This window comes from Numenius arquata, chromosome 24, assembly GCF_964106895.1.
Source record: "Numenius arquata chromosome 24, bNumArq3.hap1.1, whole genome shotgun sequence".
NCBI lineage: Eukaryota > Metazoa > Chordata > Aves > Charadriiformes > Scolopacidae > Numenius > Numenius arquata.
Genome location: NC_133599.1, coordinates 6,380,443 through 6,397,615, shown reverse-complemented (window position 1 = coordinate 6,397,615; position 17,173 = coordinate 6,380,443). Strand labels below are relative to the sequence as shown.

Sequence of the window (17,173 nt, the reverse complement as noted above, 5' to 3'; positions counted from 1 at the left end):
GGGAGACCCCTCCACAGCTTTGGCACCTTCTGCAAACATTTCAAGTCTCCCTAAAGCATTCCACCTGAGAACAATGACTTGTCCCACAATACTGCTAGAAGCTGGGAGGATTTTTCCCATTTTGTGAAAACTGTCCCGACTTTGGATCCAGCCCCACAGCTGCTTCCACATGGATTTACTGCCTGCAGCCGTGCAAAGTGGGAAGAGCAGGTCTCATGCCAATGGGTGAAGAGGCTGAACGTAGACACCGTCCCCAGATGTTGTCCAGCCAGGTAGGTGGCTGGAGAAGACAGGGCTCTCCAGCTGCAGTAGCTTACCCTGGGACACTGGGACATGGAGCAGCAGATCCCAAATGGATGAGGAGCCTCTGCCCCACCGGACAGTGGGCGATGAGGTGTCCTGGTGGGGCTGATGCAATGGGGTGGTGATGGGCAGGGCGGAGATCTGAGCTGGGAGAGGTCTCTCAGCCCCATAGGGCATGTCTGGGGTCTGGCCTGGGGCCTCGCTCGTTCCAGGTCGGGCTGTGATGATCATCCAAATTCTCGTCCACTTTCCATCTCCACAGCTGTCCCCACTGTCAGCTCTGCCTCGATGCCTCAAGGATCACCCAGGTTTGGTGAGACTCGCAGAGGCAGCAAGCTGAAGGAATCCTTTCCAGGGCTGCAAAAAGCATTGGTTGTTGGAGACCCTCGCCAGGAGGCTGTCACAAATCAAAGGAGCAGTTGGGACAATCTGGATCCCTTCTGGCAGCTCATGAGGGGTGAGAGCTGCCGGACGATCTGCAGGAGAAACACCCAGGCAGGGACCATTTCTTCTGGACAACTCACATGGACCCTCATGTCTTCATTGCAATGTGGCACTGCAGTCCCGCAGCCTTGCAACCGCTTTGCTTGTAGGAGGTGACCTCAATGTCTCTGTGTTTCTGAGCTGCTCCACAGAGGGAAAACCTTCTCCCACGCCATGGAGACTCTGTGGGGCATCCTCTGTCCCAGCCCAGTGAGAAACCTGAGGCAGCTGGTGGGCTCCTGTCATCAACCCTGGCATTTGAGGCTGGCTCTGAGTGTGGCAGCTAAGGGATGGGATGGACCTGTTTGGAGGGTGAAGTCCCAAAGGACAACAAAAGCTCAGCTGTTGTTTCTAAGTCTGTCCTGGATGCCCTGGGAAGCCCATTGTCTTTGTGAATGCCATCAGGGTAGATGGAATGAGGATGGTGCTTGGAAGAGGGTAAGGACAGGATGGGTGGGATGGCTCCAGGGCCTTGAGCAGGGACAGGGATTCCCTGATGCAAGTCTGCTTCTTCAGGGAAATAGGCTTTATGTGGGGCAACCAAACTGCTCACAGGGATCAGATACCTTTGAATTTGGAGGCCCAACATCTCCAGGAGCCAGGGACCATTGTGGCCCCATTGCGGTTCTCCTGAAGCTGGAGGGCAGTCGTGGTAGCCCCTGCCACGCTTGTGGGGCTGATGCCCAATGATGAGGAAACACCAACACCCTCCAGGGACACAGCATGTCCAGAGGGAGAGAGAAACTGCCCACATCCATCTAAACACATGCAGGGCTGCCCACTCACGAGAGACTGAACACAGGTGACTTGTAGGACCACCGGGATGTTTAGACACAAGTGGGCTGTCCTTGGGGATGTGGTCCTGGGTGGGTCTGGCATCCCCATACAGCTCTCTGGGAATTTTCTGTTGGCATCTGTGCCCTCGGTGGCAGCCCATGGGGAATCCTTCACTTGAATCAGTGGCTCCCAGGAGTGGGGGGGATACTATTTTGCTTTGAATTTGGCCTCAGCATTGGTTTGCCCTGTAGATTTCCAGCCTGTGCCCTTCCTACCTGCCAGCAGCTCAGAGGGGTGCCCACAACCTCAGGTGGCACCTAATAAAACAATCCCTCATCTTGAGGCAGCTCATTGTGGTTTGTGAGCCAGGGATGGAGACCCAAAATGTCCTCACCATGTCGGCTGGAGAGGAGGGGTGGGGAGATCGTGGGCTCCTGCCAGTCCTTCTGCTGCCGGCCCCCCACAGCAGTGCTGGGGCTTTGAGAGCGATGCTGAAGCCTCAAATCGAGGGGTCCCGCTAACTCATCCTTTGCTCGCCCTTTCCTCCTCCTCACTCCAGGTCCCAGCAGAGGAGGAAACCCGAGACTGGAGCAAATGGCATCCGAAGCAGCCCCAGCGCCGGCAGTGGGAGCTGGTCGGGTCCCCGGGGCAGGGCTGCGGGGAATGCGGCGCCTTTGTCACGGGCTAATTTTGGCTCCTCTGTGCTCTGAAAACAATCCCAAGGCAGCCGGGAGGAAAGATGCTGGAGGCACGGCCCTGCGGGGGCTTTTGCCTTATAAAGGTCTAAGGGGGCTGGTATAAATTCTCCTCCTCGGCGGCTGGGAGTGGATCCACTGTGCTGGAACTGGGGAAGGAGAAACATCCTTGGAGGGGCCCCCGAGGAGGGTGGGCACAGGGGGGTTTCTCCTGCGCTTGCTGGGACTTGACTAGTGCAGGTCAAACAAGGATGGCCATTGCCATTGTCACTGTCACCATCACCAACTTCGCACCAGCTTGGGGGTGACGTATCACCCGCTGGGCACAGCTCCCCCCTTGGTGTCCAGGTGGGGAGGAAAGAGCCAGGAAAAGCAGCTGTGCATCCCCTGTTCTGCAGGACGGGGGTGGGGGGGGGCTGTCATTGCTCCCCACCACGGGAGCTACCCTTTGCATGCAGCTGTGTGTCCCTCCTCGACCATAATAGCCTCAGGATTAAAATGCCGGGCATTGTCCCTGCTGGGCTGCAGGCTGGGAATTGTTTGCTCCTAAACTTGCCCCTAAAAATATCCCAGGGAACAGGTGCCGCCTGCCCCCGCAGTCCCTGCCTCCCTCCACGGGACACCAGGCAAGGGGCTTCGTAGGGTGCAGGGGGGCAAGACTGCAGGTTCTTTGCCACTTTTCAGGAATTTCATGAGGAAAACAGCAGTGCTTGGAGGGGCTGAAAGTTACTGGAGCATCCCAAGTTGGTGAGTCTGGCTGGTCCTGCTCCCCAACGAGGGGAATGCCCCATCTTTGGTCCTAGCCCACCATCTGGCCTGATGGTGTAACCCCACCTTTGCTGTTTTACCCCATCACTCCTCAGTGATGTGCCCTGTCCTCACCTGGGGTGGCTTTGTCCTCCTCGGGCTCTGACAGCTCCCGGGAGGCTCCTCGGCTGGCATTCCCGTGGGAGCATCGCTCTGTGCCTGCAGCTTTGCAGGGTGTGTGTGCACCATCGTGTGTGCACCACTGTTCACGGGGGTCAGCATCACATCAGCTCTCCAGGCTGCTCCCACTCCCCACCTCCCCTTCAGGCACTTTCTGAAAGAAAAAAAGAAAAGAAATAAAAGAGAAAAAAAGAAAAAAAAAAGAGGAAAAAAAGAAAGAAAAAAACAAGAAAAAAAGAAAAAAAAAAGGAAGGAAAAAAAAAGGCAGAAAAAAATTCAGGGTATCTTCTGGAAAGAAAAAGCACTGCATTGTTTTGGCTCATGCAGACTCAGGGCTTTTCCAACATTTCTGGTGCTGGTTTATGTTGGAGAGGAGCAAGGCAGATGTGACATGAAGAACACACCCCGTCCGCACCGGCATCACCAGGGTCAGCCTGGCCTGGCACATCTGTGTGCTCACACGCAACACGCGTGTGCGTGCAGCATCGGGCAGCAAGTGCCGGCCGAGCTCGGGAGATTGACATGCAAATAGCACAGGAATTCACCAAATCGCGTGGGGGTCCCGGGCGCACTAAACCAGGGGTGGACCAAACCAGGGGTGCCCTAAGCCGGGGGTACTCTAAGCCGGGGGTGCACTGCTGCACAGGGGTGATGTGAGTGTGTCACCCCACGTTGGAGACGGTGCCCCAGGTGTGTGCAGCACGTCACAGGGCTCGCAGCAAACGTGTGCTCACAAGAGGGGATTTGTGCTATTTTTACTGACCACTTGCAGGCGGGCTGCGGTTTAATACTCCCCCTCTGCCGCCGGCCCCCGGCAGTGTGCGGCTCTCCGGAGGCCAGGCATCACCTCCCTCCTGCACGGCCCCGAGGTAAGGCACTGTTGGGGGTCCCCCTACTCATGTCCCCCCACCCATGACTCCCTGGGTGGTGACACGGGCACGAGTGTGACACTGCTGGTACCTGCATGGGGTGATGTGGCAGAGAGGAGCCCCCAGCACGTGAATTTTTCTGAATTCCTCCCCCCTGTCTGAGGGTGCTTAGGCATTTTCTCTCCTCTTGGAGAGGGGATAGGTGAGACCATGAAGGGGAGAAACATCACTAAAATACCCAGCTGGGCTTTGGAGCTGAGATTCACTCGATTTTTCCTGAAAACTGGGAAACAGGATGTTTTTTTGGGAGTGTTTGCCCCTGTGTCCTACCCTGACTGCTCACAGTCACTTGTGTGACAGGGAGGTGAGGATCAGTGTGTGTGTGTGGCATTGCCTTGGATGGGCGCGTGTTGGTGGTATGTGTCCGGTCCCCTGGGATGTGGCAGGACGTTGGGATTGACTGGGGGTTATTTCTCTTAAGGATTTCCATGATTTAATGGTTTATTAAGCTTTTTAAGCTTTTCATGGCTGGGGGCATGCATACCGTGCAGAATTAGCTTGTCCAGGTCCTCTCATCCCCACCAGAGAGCAAAGTCTCTTGTGGATGCTCCAGATCAGGAGCCCAAAAGTCCTTACAAGAGGTGGCTGGGGACGTCTTACCAGAACATCTGAGTCTCAAATGTCCTCTGGGAAGCAAATTTAGAAATATCTGTCCCTAAAAATTGATTGACCTTGGTAGAGGTCGCCAGCCCGAGGTGCGGTGTGGGTCCCACCTTCTAGGGCCACCAGGCTTTGCTCCGACGGGGGACGCTGGAGACACTGAGAGGCTTTGCCCAGTCCTCGCTTTCCTCCAGAGAGCCAACGGCTTTTCTGGCTCCCCCGAAATAAACTGGCGGGGAGCACCTGGGACCCGACCCCTCTATGCACCAGTGTCAGGCAAGAAGAGCTGCCTTCTCTGCATGTCCTGTGGGATGTTTGTTGTACACCAAAAAACTCCAAAAAGACATGAAACCAGTGGCTCTGGCTGCATCTGACTGATGTGGCTTTGGGGACAAAAAAAAATTCCTGTTCTTGGGATTTTTCCTTGTAAATCCAGGGATCTGGTAGGCTCCAGGGGGAGATGATTCCTGCTGGGATTCTATGGCATTTCCCCCATAAACTGCATTCCTTCAGGCCACGGCTCTGGCCAGGCAGCGGGGGGCACAGGGAGGGGACAGGGACAAGCGGACGGAGCCGGGAGATGCACTGAGATTTGCTCGGCACGGGCTCTACATACGCCTGGGAGCAGCTGTTTGAGACCAGAATTGTTCCTTTTTCTTTCCCTCAAAGGAATCTTTGGGGTTTAAAACAGTTCCCAGATTCAGGGGGATACAAAGAGATCAAGGCAAAAAATCCCAACTTTGCCCTTTGAGTTCTAAGGGAAAGGACTAAACCCAGCGCTGGAAAATGCTGTTTCTTTCTGAAATATGTCATCAGTTTGTTACTCCGGGTTGGAAAGAGAAAAAAAATAAATTGATTGGCATTTTCCCACACATTTTTCTATTACTCAGGCTTAGGCAGTGCCTCAGCAAGAGCGGGAAGTGTTAGGGGCAGTGCTGGGGAAGCAGGAGAGGCAGTGCCTTTTGAAGCAGCTGCCAGAGCATGGGATTACCAAGCAAATTTAAAATATGAAACCGTGAGTATTTCACCAGGGTCACGGATGCTAAAGAAATCTGCTCAGCTGCTTGTTCATGATTTGTTGCCCCTTGCTCCGTCACTCCTGAGATGGATTTTGGTTCCACCAAATCTCTTGCGGTCCCCCACGGGGAGCTGTGGGACGGGACTCCCTGAGCCAAGGCCATGTGGGGGACCCTGAGGCACCCCATTTCTTGTGTTATTTCCATCCATACTCGGCTCCGTTCCCTCGCCCCAAGCTGGGGTGGGGGCTGCAGCCAGCGGGGGAGCAGCTCGGTGCTTGGGAAAGCCCCCGAGGAGCCACAGACTGAGTCCTGCAGGGCCGGCTGGAGGCAGGTTGGAGCTTGCCCAAAATAAGGTTTCCTTGGAGCTGGGCGGTTCGTCTCGGTGTTTCACAGCGGGATGGAGAAGCTGCCGAGTCGCTTCCCTCTGCCGACAGCACGGGGCAGCACCGGACCTCAGGAGCATCCCGCTGCCGCCACTGTTTTCTGGGTTCATCTGGATTTGGGATTTGTGCCTTTGTTTCACCTTCTTTCCCCATTATTTTTCTTTTCAGTTGAACAGCACACTGCCACAATGCCAGAGCCGTAAGTAGCACGACTTTCCCTCAAATTTCAGTAAACCCTTGCCTGGCCGCTGTGCTGCTTGTGCCGGCTGAGCTTGTTCATTTTTGGGGGGTTCAGCTGGGAGACCACCCCGTGCTCAAGACCTCTGTGCCATTCCCCTTGCAAAAACTATCTTTCAGTAAAAATTGTTAGTGATTTTGATGTCCCAATTCAAACCTTGGAGCTTTCCCAGATCCCGAAATAGGGATCCGAAGTGGGCAGCACCACTCGCTTTGCCGTGAGGCTCTTCGTAGCACATCATACAGATAGAACATATTCCCCGGCATGAAGAGAAGGGAGAAGCCTCCCTGCAAGGCTTTCATCAAGTGATAACGCGGAGATGCCTCAGCCCTGCAAACCTGAACAGGCTCCAGCATCCCGCGTGCCAGCCCCCGGCTGCGCGGGGAACCCGTGAATGAGGGTGTTGTGGCCCGAACTGCAGGGACGGAGCCAGGGCTGGCACTATGGGCACCGTGACAGCTCGTGTGCCGCGTTTGAGTGGCATTTTGGCTTTCTGAGCAGTGCCCCTGAGCGCCCACTGCATTTCCAGACAGCACGATCATCTCAGACCCGTCTCACTTGCAGTTAGCAACTATTAGATAGAAAAATACGGAAACCAACTGCAATCACATGAAATGCTTTTCTTGACCGTCACCTCTTTTTCACTGTTATTCACTGATGCCCTGTTCTCTTCCCTTCTTCCTTATTGCTCCTTCCTGAACACACGCTGGCTTGCAGGGAGGTAAGTGCCTTTCCTTTTGGGAGCAATTGCAATGCTACCCTGCCTTTGCTGCGAATTTGTTTTCAAAGGTGGGGTTTTTTTTTTCCCTTCCTTCTCCCCTAGAGAAAATCCAAGATCACAGCCTCACGAAAACTCTTGTTGAAGGTGAGTCCTGAGGGTTGGAAACTCCCTGGGGTTTGTCTCGCTGGGGAAGAGGAGCTGGGGTTGAAGTGTGTGGTTGGAGGGACAGCGATGAGGAACGGCAGAAGAATGGCCCTTGGGGAGCAGCTCCCTCTCCCACCTCTTGTCTCCTCAAAAATCCTCACTCATGTGGGCTTTGTGGTCCAGGCACCAAACAAACCTCCCCTCACCTCCCCTTTACTAAGGTGGGGAGAGACTCCAACGCCTTCAGCTCTGAAGCCACAGACCTGGTGTTGGTGCACCAGCAGCTCTGCAGCACAGGCTTGGGACCTCCCCAGGTTGTGGCTTGGGGAAATCTTTTACTGCCACAGCAGAGCAAACCGATACAAAGAAAGTGCTGGCATCAGCATCCATCGGGACCAGCCGGGAACAGCCCCGTGGTTCCTCTGGCTGTGCTGTTCCCCCTGCCCTCAGGGTCACCACACTAAAGGTGGAGGGACTTTTTGATGTGTGTTTCAGCAGCAAAGTGATGTCGGGAGGACAGTTACAGCAGGGAGGAGGTTTGGGAGGCCGACAGGATTGTCCCATCCTACAGACATTGTGTGAGGAGCCTCAGGGGGGACAGAGGAGCTTCTCTGTTCACCCTTCTGCTCTTTACTTGTGCTCGTAGAGTTTGATGCTGGCAAAAGCGAAGGAGGAGTGGGAACAGGAGATCGTGGACAAGCAGGCAGAGAAGGAAAGATACCTGTCTGAGCGGATCACACCACTGCACACCAGTGGGCTTTCCTTGAGCCAGCTCCAGGTACTTCTCAGGTCCAAGGCTGGAGCAAGCTCCTTGGGAGCATGGATGGCCATCGCTCACTGCTCTCCTGTTGTGCTTGGCCTCCAGGACCTGTGCAGGGAGCTGCATGAGAAGGTTGAAATTGTGGATGAAGAGAGATATGACATTGAAGCGAAATGCAACCATAACACTCGGGAGGTAGGAGGCAGGATGGGCTGTTTGCTTTTTTGTTAACACCCTTCCAGATGGTAGCTTGGGCCTTGATGGGGGTCTCTCATGGACTGAGCTAAGCTCTCATGGACTGGATGTGGGGCATGCACCAGGGTTTCCTAAGGGTTGGTGTTTGTTCTCAAGGCATCACTCAGCACCAGGTTCATCCCTGCCTCGGGGAACTCAAACTGTCCGCTGGGTCCACAGGCAGCCTCCTTGCTCTCCTGGCCACCCTTGTGGGTCTGAGAGCTCCTTCTCATGGTACGGCTGCCATCTGAGCAGGCTGGGACAAGGCACTGACAACAGCTCTGTGCTCAGGTGGACATCCCCTTGGTGAAGGTGGTCCTCATGGCTGCAGATGAGGCACAGATCCCTATGGGGATCAGTGTTGGCAGAGATTCCTCAATCACACAGGAGCTTGTTGTGCAAGGCAGCAATGTAAAGACCTCCTGCTCCTCCTCCTTTCCTCAACCTGCAGATTAAAGATCTGAAAATCAAAGTACTTGATCTCCGAGGAAAGTTCAAACGACCCCCACTGCGGCGAGTCCGCGTCTCCGCCGATGCCATGCTGAGGGCTCTGCTGGGCTCCAAGCACAAGGTGTCCATGGACCTGAGAGCCAACCTGAAGTCTGTCAAGAAGGAGGACACGGAGAAGGTGGGTGACTCTTCTAGAGGCCAGACGTGGAGACGCCTCCTAGGGATGCGCTTGCCCTTCTCCAAGGTCCCTGTGAAGCCCATGTGGGTTGTGCTCACTCCGTTTAAGCCTTAGAAATAGCATGGGGCAGTCCTTGTGAGACACTGCCCATTGCAGGATGCTGTGGGACCACATGGGAGCAGTTTGACTGGGCCAAGTAACTGGTAGACAATAACAAGTGAGGTTTAGGTGTGTGTCCATGATGCTTTTCCCTCCCAGAGCATATGGGAGTCTTTCAATGGGGCTCCCTTGGCATGTCTGTTGAGCTACACTTGCAGAGTTTGGTCTTCTAGGGAGCTAGGAGAGCTCCTATTTGGTATAATAATGCCCAGAAAACACCCGGGAAACTCCCAGACCCAGATTAGATAAGACTGAGCCCAGCACGCTTGGCATGAGATAAACGGCCCAGCTCACACCGGCTTCACGGAGATGCAAGAGGGGAAAATCTCAATACCAGAGATAGAGAGTGATGCCCAGACCTGCCTGGGGTGTGCAGGCACCCACCAGCAAGAGCTGTGCTGCTTTGCCAAGGCCTCTCTCCAAAGGGATTTTACCCTTTGGTCTCAGCTCAGCAGATTAGATGAGAAACTCAGTTTTCAATTATTTTTCCTTTTCTCCCCCCTGTTGATAGTATAAAACTGTGTTTACAGTCCTCAACGCCAGGTGGTGAACAGATCTGAGTTTATTTTAGATGTCATAAGATGGTGTTGGGGCATGGCTTGTAATCTATGAATGCTTGTGGGTTGGCAGAGCAGACACCTGGGCATGCTCCCAGAGCTGCCATCATCTCCCCGTTCTGTCTGGGAAGCGGCTGCCGGGCTTTCATTGTCACACCAGCAATCCCAGTCCCCTCCAAAAGCTCAGAGATGGGTTTTATGTGGGCTGGGAGGGTTGTGCAGAAAGTGTTTTTGCTTGCATTTGCCCCGGTGTGCTGGTGTAAATCCTGAGTAAGTCCCGTGTGCTTGTTTCTTCCCCCTAAAGAAATTTTCTGGGATTTTTGTGCCTTCCAGTGCATTAATGCAACTTATCCAGGCTTTGTGGGGGTATCCACATGAATCCAGACCTTCCTGTGGAGATCAGACCACTGTTTGCCATCTTCCCAGTCAGCTCCACATGCAGGGACACATGGCAGAGCTGGCTCCGAGGGAGAGGGTGGTTGCAATGGGGCAGCTGCCCTCCCCGTGCTGCTTTTGCGCCAGGGCCAAGGGCTCTGTGCAATGGGGTGGGACAGCGTGGGGCTGCTGGCCATCCCGTCACACGGCCATCGCAACCCCCATCCTCGTTCCTCCCGGCAGGAGCGCCCCGTGGAAGTGGGCGACTGGCGCAAGAACGTGGAGGCCATGTCAGGGATGGAGGGGCGAAAGAAGATGTTCGACGCTGCCAAGTCCCCCACGGGCCAGTGAGAGGTAGGGGACCTGTCCTCCTTTCCCTGTGATGTCCCATGCTCCCTGCAGCATCCCTGATTTGTACTTGTGGCAGGGCAAATGCAGAAACCAACCCCACTCATTACACAAAAAGGCATCGCATGCCCCATCTCCCACCCTACGCTTGGGACGGGTGTCTGTCCTGCATGTCCCCACCATGGAGCCCCTGCCAGCAGCTACCCTCCTCTTCCAGCTTGTCCTCCCTGGCTCTCTGGGATCTACTGCCCACCCCACACTCATCCTGCACATCAAGGGCATCACTGGCACCACCAGCAGCCCAAAAACTCCTCTCCTGCCCCACTGCTCTGCTCTGTTTCTTCCCCACAGGAGCATTGGGAAGAAGAGCCTCCCCAGCCCTGCTGCCTGCCCCCCTTCCCCTTGCTGCCCCTCAGTGCTCTTTGTGCCCTTACCCTGAATTCACCACTGAGCTGAAACCCGTGGACAACTGTGTGGGAAGGAGATCTGAGCTTCTTTCTCTCAGCACCACCATCATCCCTACTCCCACGTGGCCTCAGTTACAGCGGCTCCTGGTATCACCTGCACGGGCCATGCTGTCTCCCAGGGGCCACTGGCCATCCCTCCCCTCCCACCACTGCAGAGAGCCCCCAGAGACGGCTGCTGGTCCTCCCACTGTCCCATCCTCTGCTGGGCACAGCCTGAGATGTACCCACGCGGCTGCACGTGTATTAAAGGATGGTCTCCCAGGTAGAGTGCTGTGTGGGCTCGTCACTGAGGGACAGCTGGCCAGGGGCAGGTGCTGGTCCACAGCCTGGTGGGGAAGATACCCTGGTCCTTTCCTGCCACCCTGCAATGTCCCCATGCCAGTGCTCAGGCCAGCAGCATGCCTGGGATCAGACTTGTTTTGGCCTCATCTCTTCCAGCCCCTCAGGCTGCTCCCTGGTGCTCCACCAGCTCTGCTGAGGCCCCCAACCCCAGGCACAGGCCACCCGTCTGCCCTCCCACGCACTCCAGCCCTCGCCAGGCTTCAGCAACGCACCAGCCTCCTAGACAGAAAAGCTTGGGTCTTGGTGTGGAGATGGCTGTCTGCCGGCTCCCCCCCTCCTCCTCTGGTTTGGAAAAGCCTTCAGAGCTTGTTCACCCAGGCACCAGTTCCCCACCGGCTGCCCCATCACAGGCACCGGAGCTGTGGGAAGTGGGTCAGCCCCATTTCAAGGCTTAATTTGAGCAATGCATCAGGAGAGCATGAGATGAATCCACCTTTTGGGCCCAACAGCTCACGCTTCCCCACTAGTCCTATCATTTTCTATTTCACAGCCCCCCACACTGCAGCTGGTTGAGTGCCAGTGATTGGGGATGTGCCAGCTCATCCCCAGAGCTGGGCTGGAGGGGAGAATCGGTGAGAAATCACACCAAATTGCATCTTCTGCCTGGCTGCACTGCAGGAGATGCTGAGGCTCAGCCCCCATGAGGTGCTCTTGGTGGTTGGAGCAGTGCCTCGTCCATGTCCCCAGGGTACCCAGAGGAACCACAGCACCCATGGTTTCAAACCTGTGCCACACGGTGGGTGTTTTGCAGCACTCCCCAGCCCCTGTGCTGTGAGCTGGTCAAATACAGAAAATGCTATAAACTTGGAGCAAAGTGCAGGTCGCCAGACAGGCACCAGGGCTGGGAGGAAACGGCATCAAAAAGTGCACGGTCTCCAACAGAGCTCAGTCTTCCCAGAAAAACTTTCCTTTAGGGACAGAAAAAGTTGGCCCCACACAGTTGGGTCTTGCAGGACTTTGTGCAGCAGTCTTGGTAGCTCAGTGGCCAGAGGTGCAAGAGAAGGAAAGCCACTGTAGGGAGGTGGGTTTGGGCTCCAAACCGGGAGGGCAGCTGGATTGCTCTGGGCATCACATCCCTTCCTTTGGCCAGTTCAGGGATACTGAGCCGAACTGCTCACTTTTGTCCCTGGGCATAGAGGGTAAGGGCAGATGGTGACTGATGGGAACACTTATTTCTAGCACGGTCATTAGCACCTGGGCTGCCACAACACCCAGCTGCTCCTTTGCATAGAACTTAAGACTCAATATGAAAACTCTTCCACAAATTAGTGTTAGATCAGAGGTGCCTGTCGGCTGGAAAATACACATTTGCCACCTTAGCAAGCACAGATGCTCAGTCGTTATCTTTCCACCTGACCTTCCTTCCCCATCAGCATCCCACTAACTGGAGCCAGACCACCTCTTGCATGACCGGAGCAGTTGCACGGCACACAGAGCCTTTTCCACATATTTTTTCCTTTCCAACCTTAATTCAGCAGAGCAGCCACAGCCCAGCACAGTGTGAGGACTCACAGACCCCTTGTCCTCGCTCTGCACACCTCAGGACGGGCTCCCGGCAGGAATAGCCCTGGGAAGGGAGTCCCTGTCTTGGCCAACCCAAGCGACTGCTCTCGGAGGTGGCTGGAGATTGTGCGTGGGGAGATCCCACCACTGAAGGCAAAGGGTTTCAGCTACAATCTCGCCCCTCTGAGCTCCTGCCCAAGCAGGAGCCCTGCCCAGGCAACGTCCTGGGATCTGGCCGTGCACGCTATCCCCAGAGGGAACTCACACACTCGGCAGCGATCCTGGCAGAGGAAGAAAGGTGTGCAGGGAGAGGCAATAACTGCTACCTGACCAACTGGTAGAGCTGGAAAATGCAAGAGAGGTTTCACGGAAACAAAGCCTTCTTCAGACCGGGAACAGAAGCAGAAAATGGCAAGCCAAGTCCGAGCCGAGAACAGTTGCTCTGAGCTTAGTGTAATTATGCTAATTTGGTAATTCAAAATAAAAAGGGGGTGGTGTTTGTGGGGTGAGGAGGGATGGTAGTGAGATGAAAGGCAATATGGGTGACGGGTGCTGTGGGACCAGGCTCCTGTCGGTGCTTGGCAGCCTGTGCCCGTGCCCAGTTCATCGCCAGATTCTCAGACCCGAAACTGCTGCAGAGCAAAACTGAGGGCTCGCCAGCACGTCCCCGCAGCCACAGAGAGAGCCAGCCGGGGTGTGCACATACACTCATCGGAGGCTATAGCTGACTTTGCACGGCTGCCTTGTGTTTGAGATTAGCGGGGGGAAGAAAAACCCAACCCCAAACCTCTTTGCTCTGCAAATTCCCCTGCTTTTTCAAAGTATGATGTTCCCCAGTCACCATGTCTTGCTTTCCTCCTTCTCCAGTGGAAGAACCCCTTGATTGGTCATGGGGAAACAAAGGTTTACGGATTTCAGCTTTATTAGAAACATGGAAACCCCCCACCTCTTTATAGGGATTGAATCTCGAAGGGAAAATGTATCTGTCTGCTCTGAGCACGAGCCTCTCCTGGTTGGGTCGGGGGGTGGAATCCAACTCTTGTCCTCCACCTCTGCTCTGGAGCTGCTTCTGTGGCTCTGGGCCAGCTGGGAGCGCCCTTGGTCAAAGGGGCAGGTTGTGCCTTTCATCTCACCGTCCCTGGCTTCCCTTGCACCAGGCAAGCTCTGCAGTCCCACTGTTGCTTCCCTGCTGCGTGACAATAATCTCAGTTTCTTCTCTCTGAATTAGAAGGGAACCCTATGGTAATCCCTTTATACTGAAAAATCAGCCCACATGTAGGACTTGCAAGGCTCTTCTTAGGCAGAGCAGGTGATGCTGGAGCTAATGAAATCGTATTTATTTCTAGAAGGACCTTGTGAGTCAGTCCTGTCTCCTTGAACTGAACAGAGCCCTGTCCCTACTGTCCTCCAGGTTGCTCCATTGCAGCCAAGAGCCCTCAAAGCAAAGCAAAGCACCGGAAGCTTGAAACAGCAGAAATTACAAATTAAGTTGGGCAGTAGAAAAAAATATTAGTCAGCCCAGTGATTTTCTACTGGAAAGGTTTTGCTGGCAAATCTGCAGCGAGGGAGAGGCAAAGGGCTTGGCCAGATGTGGCCTTTCCAAAACATCCCTCCTAGTTGGTTGTAAGATTGTCCCTTCCTTTCCTAGGATGCTCTGTGACCTCCTTACTAATTGGTGAAGCCTAGAGACATCTGAATGGTGCCCGAATACTTCCCTGAGTGTATTTGCAGCTCGGCCAGTGGCTGGAGCTGCAAAAGGAGGAAGGGGAGGAGGATCAGCGGTGATGGGCAGCCCTGGGGTGGGAAGGGTAAAGTTTATCCCATGGCCTCCGAAGACGCCCGCAGCACCCTGCCCTGCGCAGGGCTAATGCTGGGCTGCAGTCCCTGTGGGTAAAGGTTAAACATTACCCCCTGCAGCCCCCGCGGAGCTGCCAGGGCAGGATCAAACCCGTGGCTGCAGCTGCACAGGAGGCGACGCAGGGCTGTAGCATAACCACCCGTCACCCCGGGAGCCGGCACTGCGGGTCCCACGTGTCCCCTGCAGAAGAAAACGGGGAGAAATGGGGTTCTTCACCCCTCATTTTCTCCTCCTGCAGCTCTCCAGGCTCAGGTCTTGCAGCCCCGGGAGAGACAGGGCTGGGTTGGGGTACGGCACTTGGTGTGAGCGGGGTACCTCCATCTTGTCCATTGGCCCTTGCTGTGGCCTGAGCCCTCTCATTGCTCATATCAGAGGGGGTTTCTCATTAAATGCAACTAATTTCATGTGCTGTGAGGAGTGCAGTCTGCCACACAGCTGCTGGTGATGAGTCACACTTATTCTGTACATGACCTGAAAAGTTTCAACTGACACTGAGACCACTTTTGGGGATATCCATCGTTCTTCATTGTTAGACCTGGGGCATCACAGGAGATGGCATCTACTGAGGACGCCAACCTGCAGAGGAGAGTGGGAACCTGAAGGACTCTATAGCATCCATGGGGCACCACGATGGCATTTCTGAACAAAGATTTGTCTAAATTATTTTTTTTCTAAAAAAAGTTAAATTATAAATGAGAAATAACCCTCTGATAGTAAGGTGCAAGGCAGTTTGGACAATGGTTATTTCTTTCCTTCAGGACACAGAAAAGTCTGTGGTTGGGTTTTGTTCGGTTTCTGAGCAAACACCAATCTCAGACATTTTCTGGATTTCTTCACACAGCAGAGGTATCTCTGTACTATCAGTCTCTAGTGCATCACACACACCTTCCCAAAAGCTGAAGGAACCATTGCTGGGGAAGGACAGCCCTAGACCATCCCAGCACCTGCAGAGCACCAATGTGGGGATGTTGGGAGACCTCTATGCATGGTGGGGAGCGAAGCTTTTCAAAGCATTTGCTGGTGGGACCTTTGGGAGCTGTTGCACTGCTGCAGCGATGGGGTGGCAGCTGAGCAATGACCCCTTTTCCTGGCCATTCAGCCCCACCCCAGCCCAGCGGGGAAGCCTGGGCAGATGATGCTGCTGACTCCACTCCACCGCTGGCAGCGCAGCAGGGATGAGCCTCTGGAGCCAAGGGAGGAACTGGGCCATGGCTGATGCTGGGGGACCGGCACGGGCAAAAAGGGTGGAGGCGGAGGGTTCACCGCTGGGCCCTGGGGTGAGGTTGAGGAATGCCCTAATTACAGCACAGTTGTGGAAACTGGAAGAACTCCACTGCCCTGTAGCCAAAGAAACAGGCTCTGTGTAGGGATGAGACACAGGACACTGTTCCCAAGGGAAAAAAAAAAACCCAACCCTGCTGATACTGGTCTAGCTCCTTAGTGGGTATAAATGGGTATCTTCTGCTGATCTGCATCAGATGAAGATCTGGCCTCCCTTAGCTCCTCAGGCAGATGCTGGCAGAGCCCTCCTGTGAAAAACCACCCTGGGCAAAGTGGGCACATGGGGAGAAGTGTGGTTTTACATCAGAGCCTTGCCTTGCAGAGTCCTGCGGCACAGCTCCCTCGACCAAGAGGACAGAGCTTTCCTCTGCTGGTGTAGACCTGGGACAGCAGATATGACAGCCTGGTGCCTAGGGCAGACCTGGGTGAATGTCAGACTGGTTCCCCTGAGCACCCCTTCCCCGCATGGACTCATGCCCCCACCCAATTTCATCACCTTCAGCTTTGAGGACCTGCAGTTTGGTCTGAGCTTTGGTGATGACCTTGGGGTGGCCAAAACAGATCTTGTAAAGGGAGGTCCAGTGACTGGCATACACTGAAGGCATCAATGAGCTTGCTGATAAGGGCAACCTGGTAGATAAGAGTTTTCCTGGATTTCTAGGAGCAAAGACCTTCAGATCAGCCATGGCTAAGAGGGAAAGTCCAAGCAGAGGTAAATAAGCAATTAGCAAATAGGAAATTATGGTGAGATAACAAACTCTGCTGATAATTCTTGCATATTTGGCATAGCAGAGATGAAGGCTGATGATGCAGACGTTCAGAAGGATCTTGCAGGACTTTGGAGTTTGGGCATAACATGGCAGGGGATGTTTGGGGCAGTATAAAGTGACACAGAGAGGGAAAAAGCCAACATGACTTCATATATGAGATGATGGGCTCTGGGTTGCTGCTGCCTACTTGGGAGGGATGGCTTGGGATTATGGTGAACATGAAACAACATGAAGGATATCAGGGAAAACATGAGCGAAATGCTCCGTGGCAGCAAAAATCTCAAACCATGAGATCAGTGCTCTGTGCTGCCAAACAGCTCAGCAGGACCTCATCCAGATTAAAGGAGAGGAAGGAGCTTTTCCAGCAGCAGGGAACAAACTTGGGGAACTCCTTGCTGAAGGATGTTTTTTATACTAACAGCTTTCCTGGGTTTGAGGGAAACTGGGCAAATCCATGGCAGAGAAACCCACTGAGGGTTCTCAAATAAAGAGGAAACAGTGTTCAGCTCAAAAGGTCTCTGAGCTGAAAATAAAGACTGGGGGGATGTGAGGGGTAAGTGTCATTGAGGCTCGTCCTCTGTCTAATCCCCAGACGTTAAACACTTGTCTAGAATTTCTTCATCTTAATAATAAGAGGAATCACAAACTGTGAGGTTAGATATTCCTTTGCCG

At 54.3% G+C, this 17,173-nt stretch overlaps 1 protein-coding gene across 2 annotated transcripts; it reads left to right on the top strand.

The window, feature by feature from the left end:
* Positions 1-591: 591 nt before the first annotated feature.
* On the top strand, positions 592-11,011 carry TNNI1 (troponin I1, slow skeletal type). Of its 2 annotated transcripts, XM_074163337.1 has the most exons (8): positions 3,999-4,054; positions 6,285-6,319; positions 7,178-7,219; positions 7,866-7,997; positions 8,085-8,174; positions 8,665-8,841; positions 10,176-10,286; positions 10,632-11,011. In XM_074163337.1, the coding sequence occupies exons 4-7, from the start codon at positions 7,872-7,874 to the stop codon at positions 10,281-10,283; spliced, it is 501 nt and encodes a 166-aa protein (XP_074019438.1). In that variant the 5' UTR covers positions 3,999-4,054; positions 6,285-6,319; positions 7,178-7,219; positions 7,866-7,871; the 3' UTR covers positions 10,284-10,286; positions 10,632-11,011. The 2 variants fall into 2 exon arrangements, with proteins under 2 accessions (XP_074019437.1, XP_074019438.1); XM_074163336.1 differs by lacking the exons at positions 3,999-4,054; positions 6,285-6,319 and adding an exon at positions 592-611 and having other exon boundaries at positions 7,180-7,219.
* Positions 11,012-17,173: the final 6,162 nt, after the last annotated feature.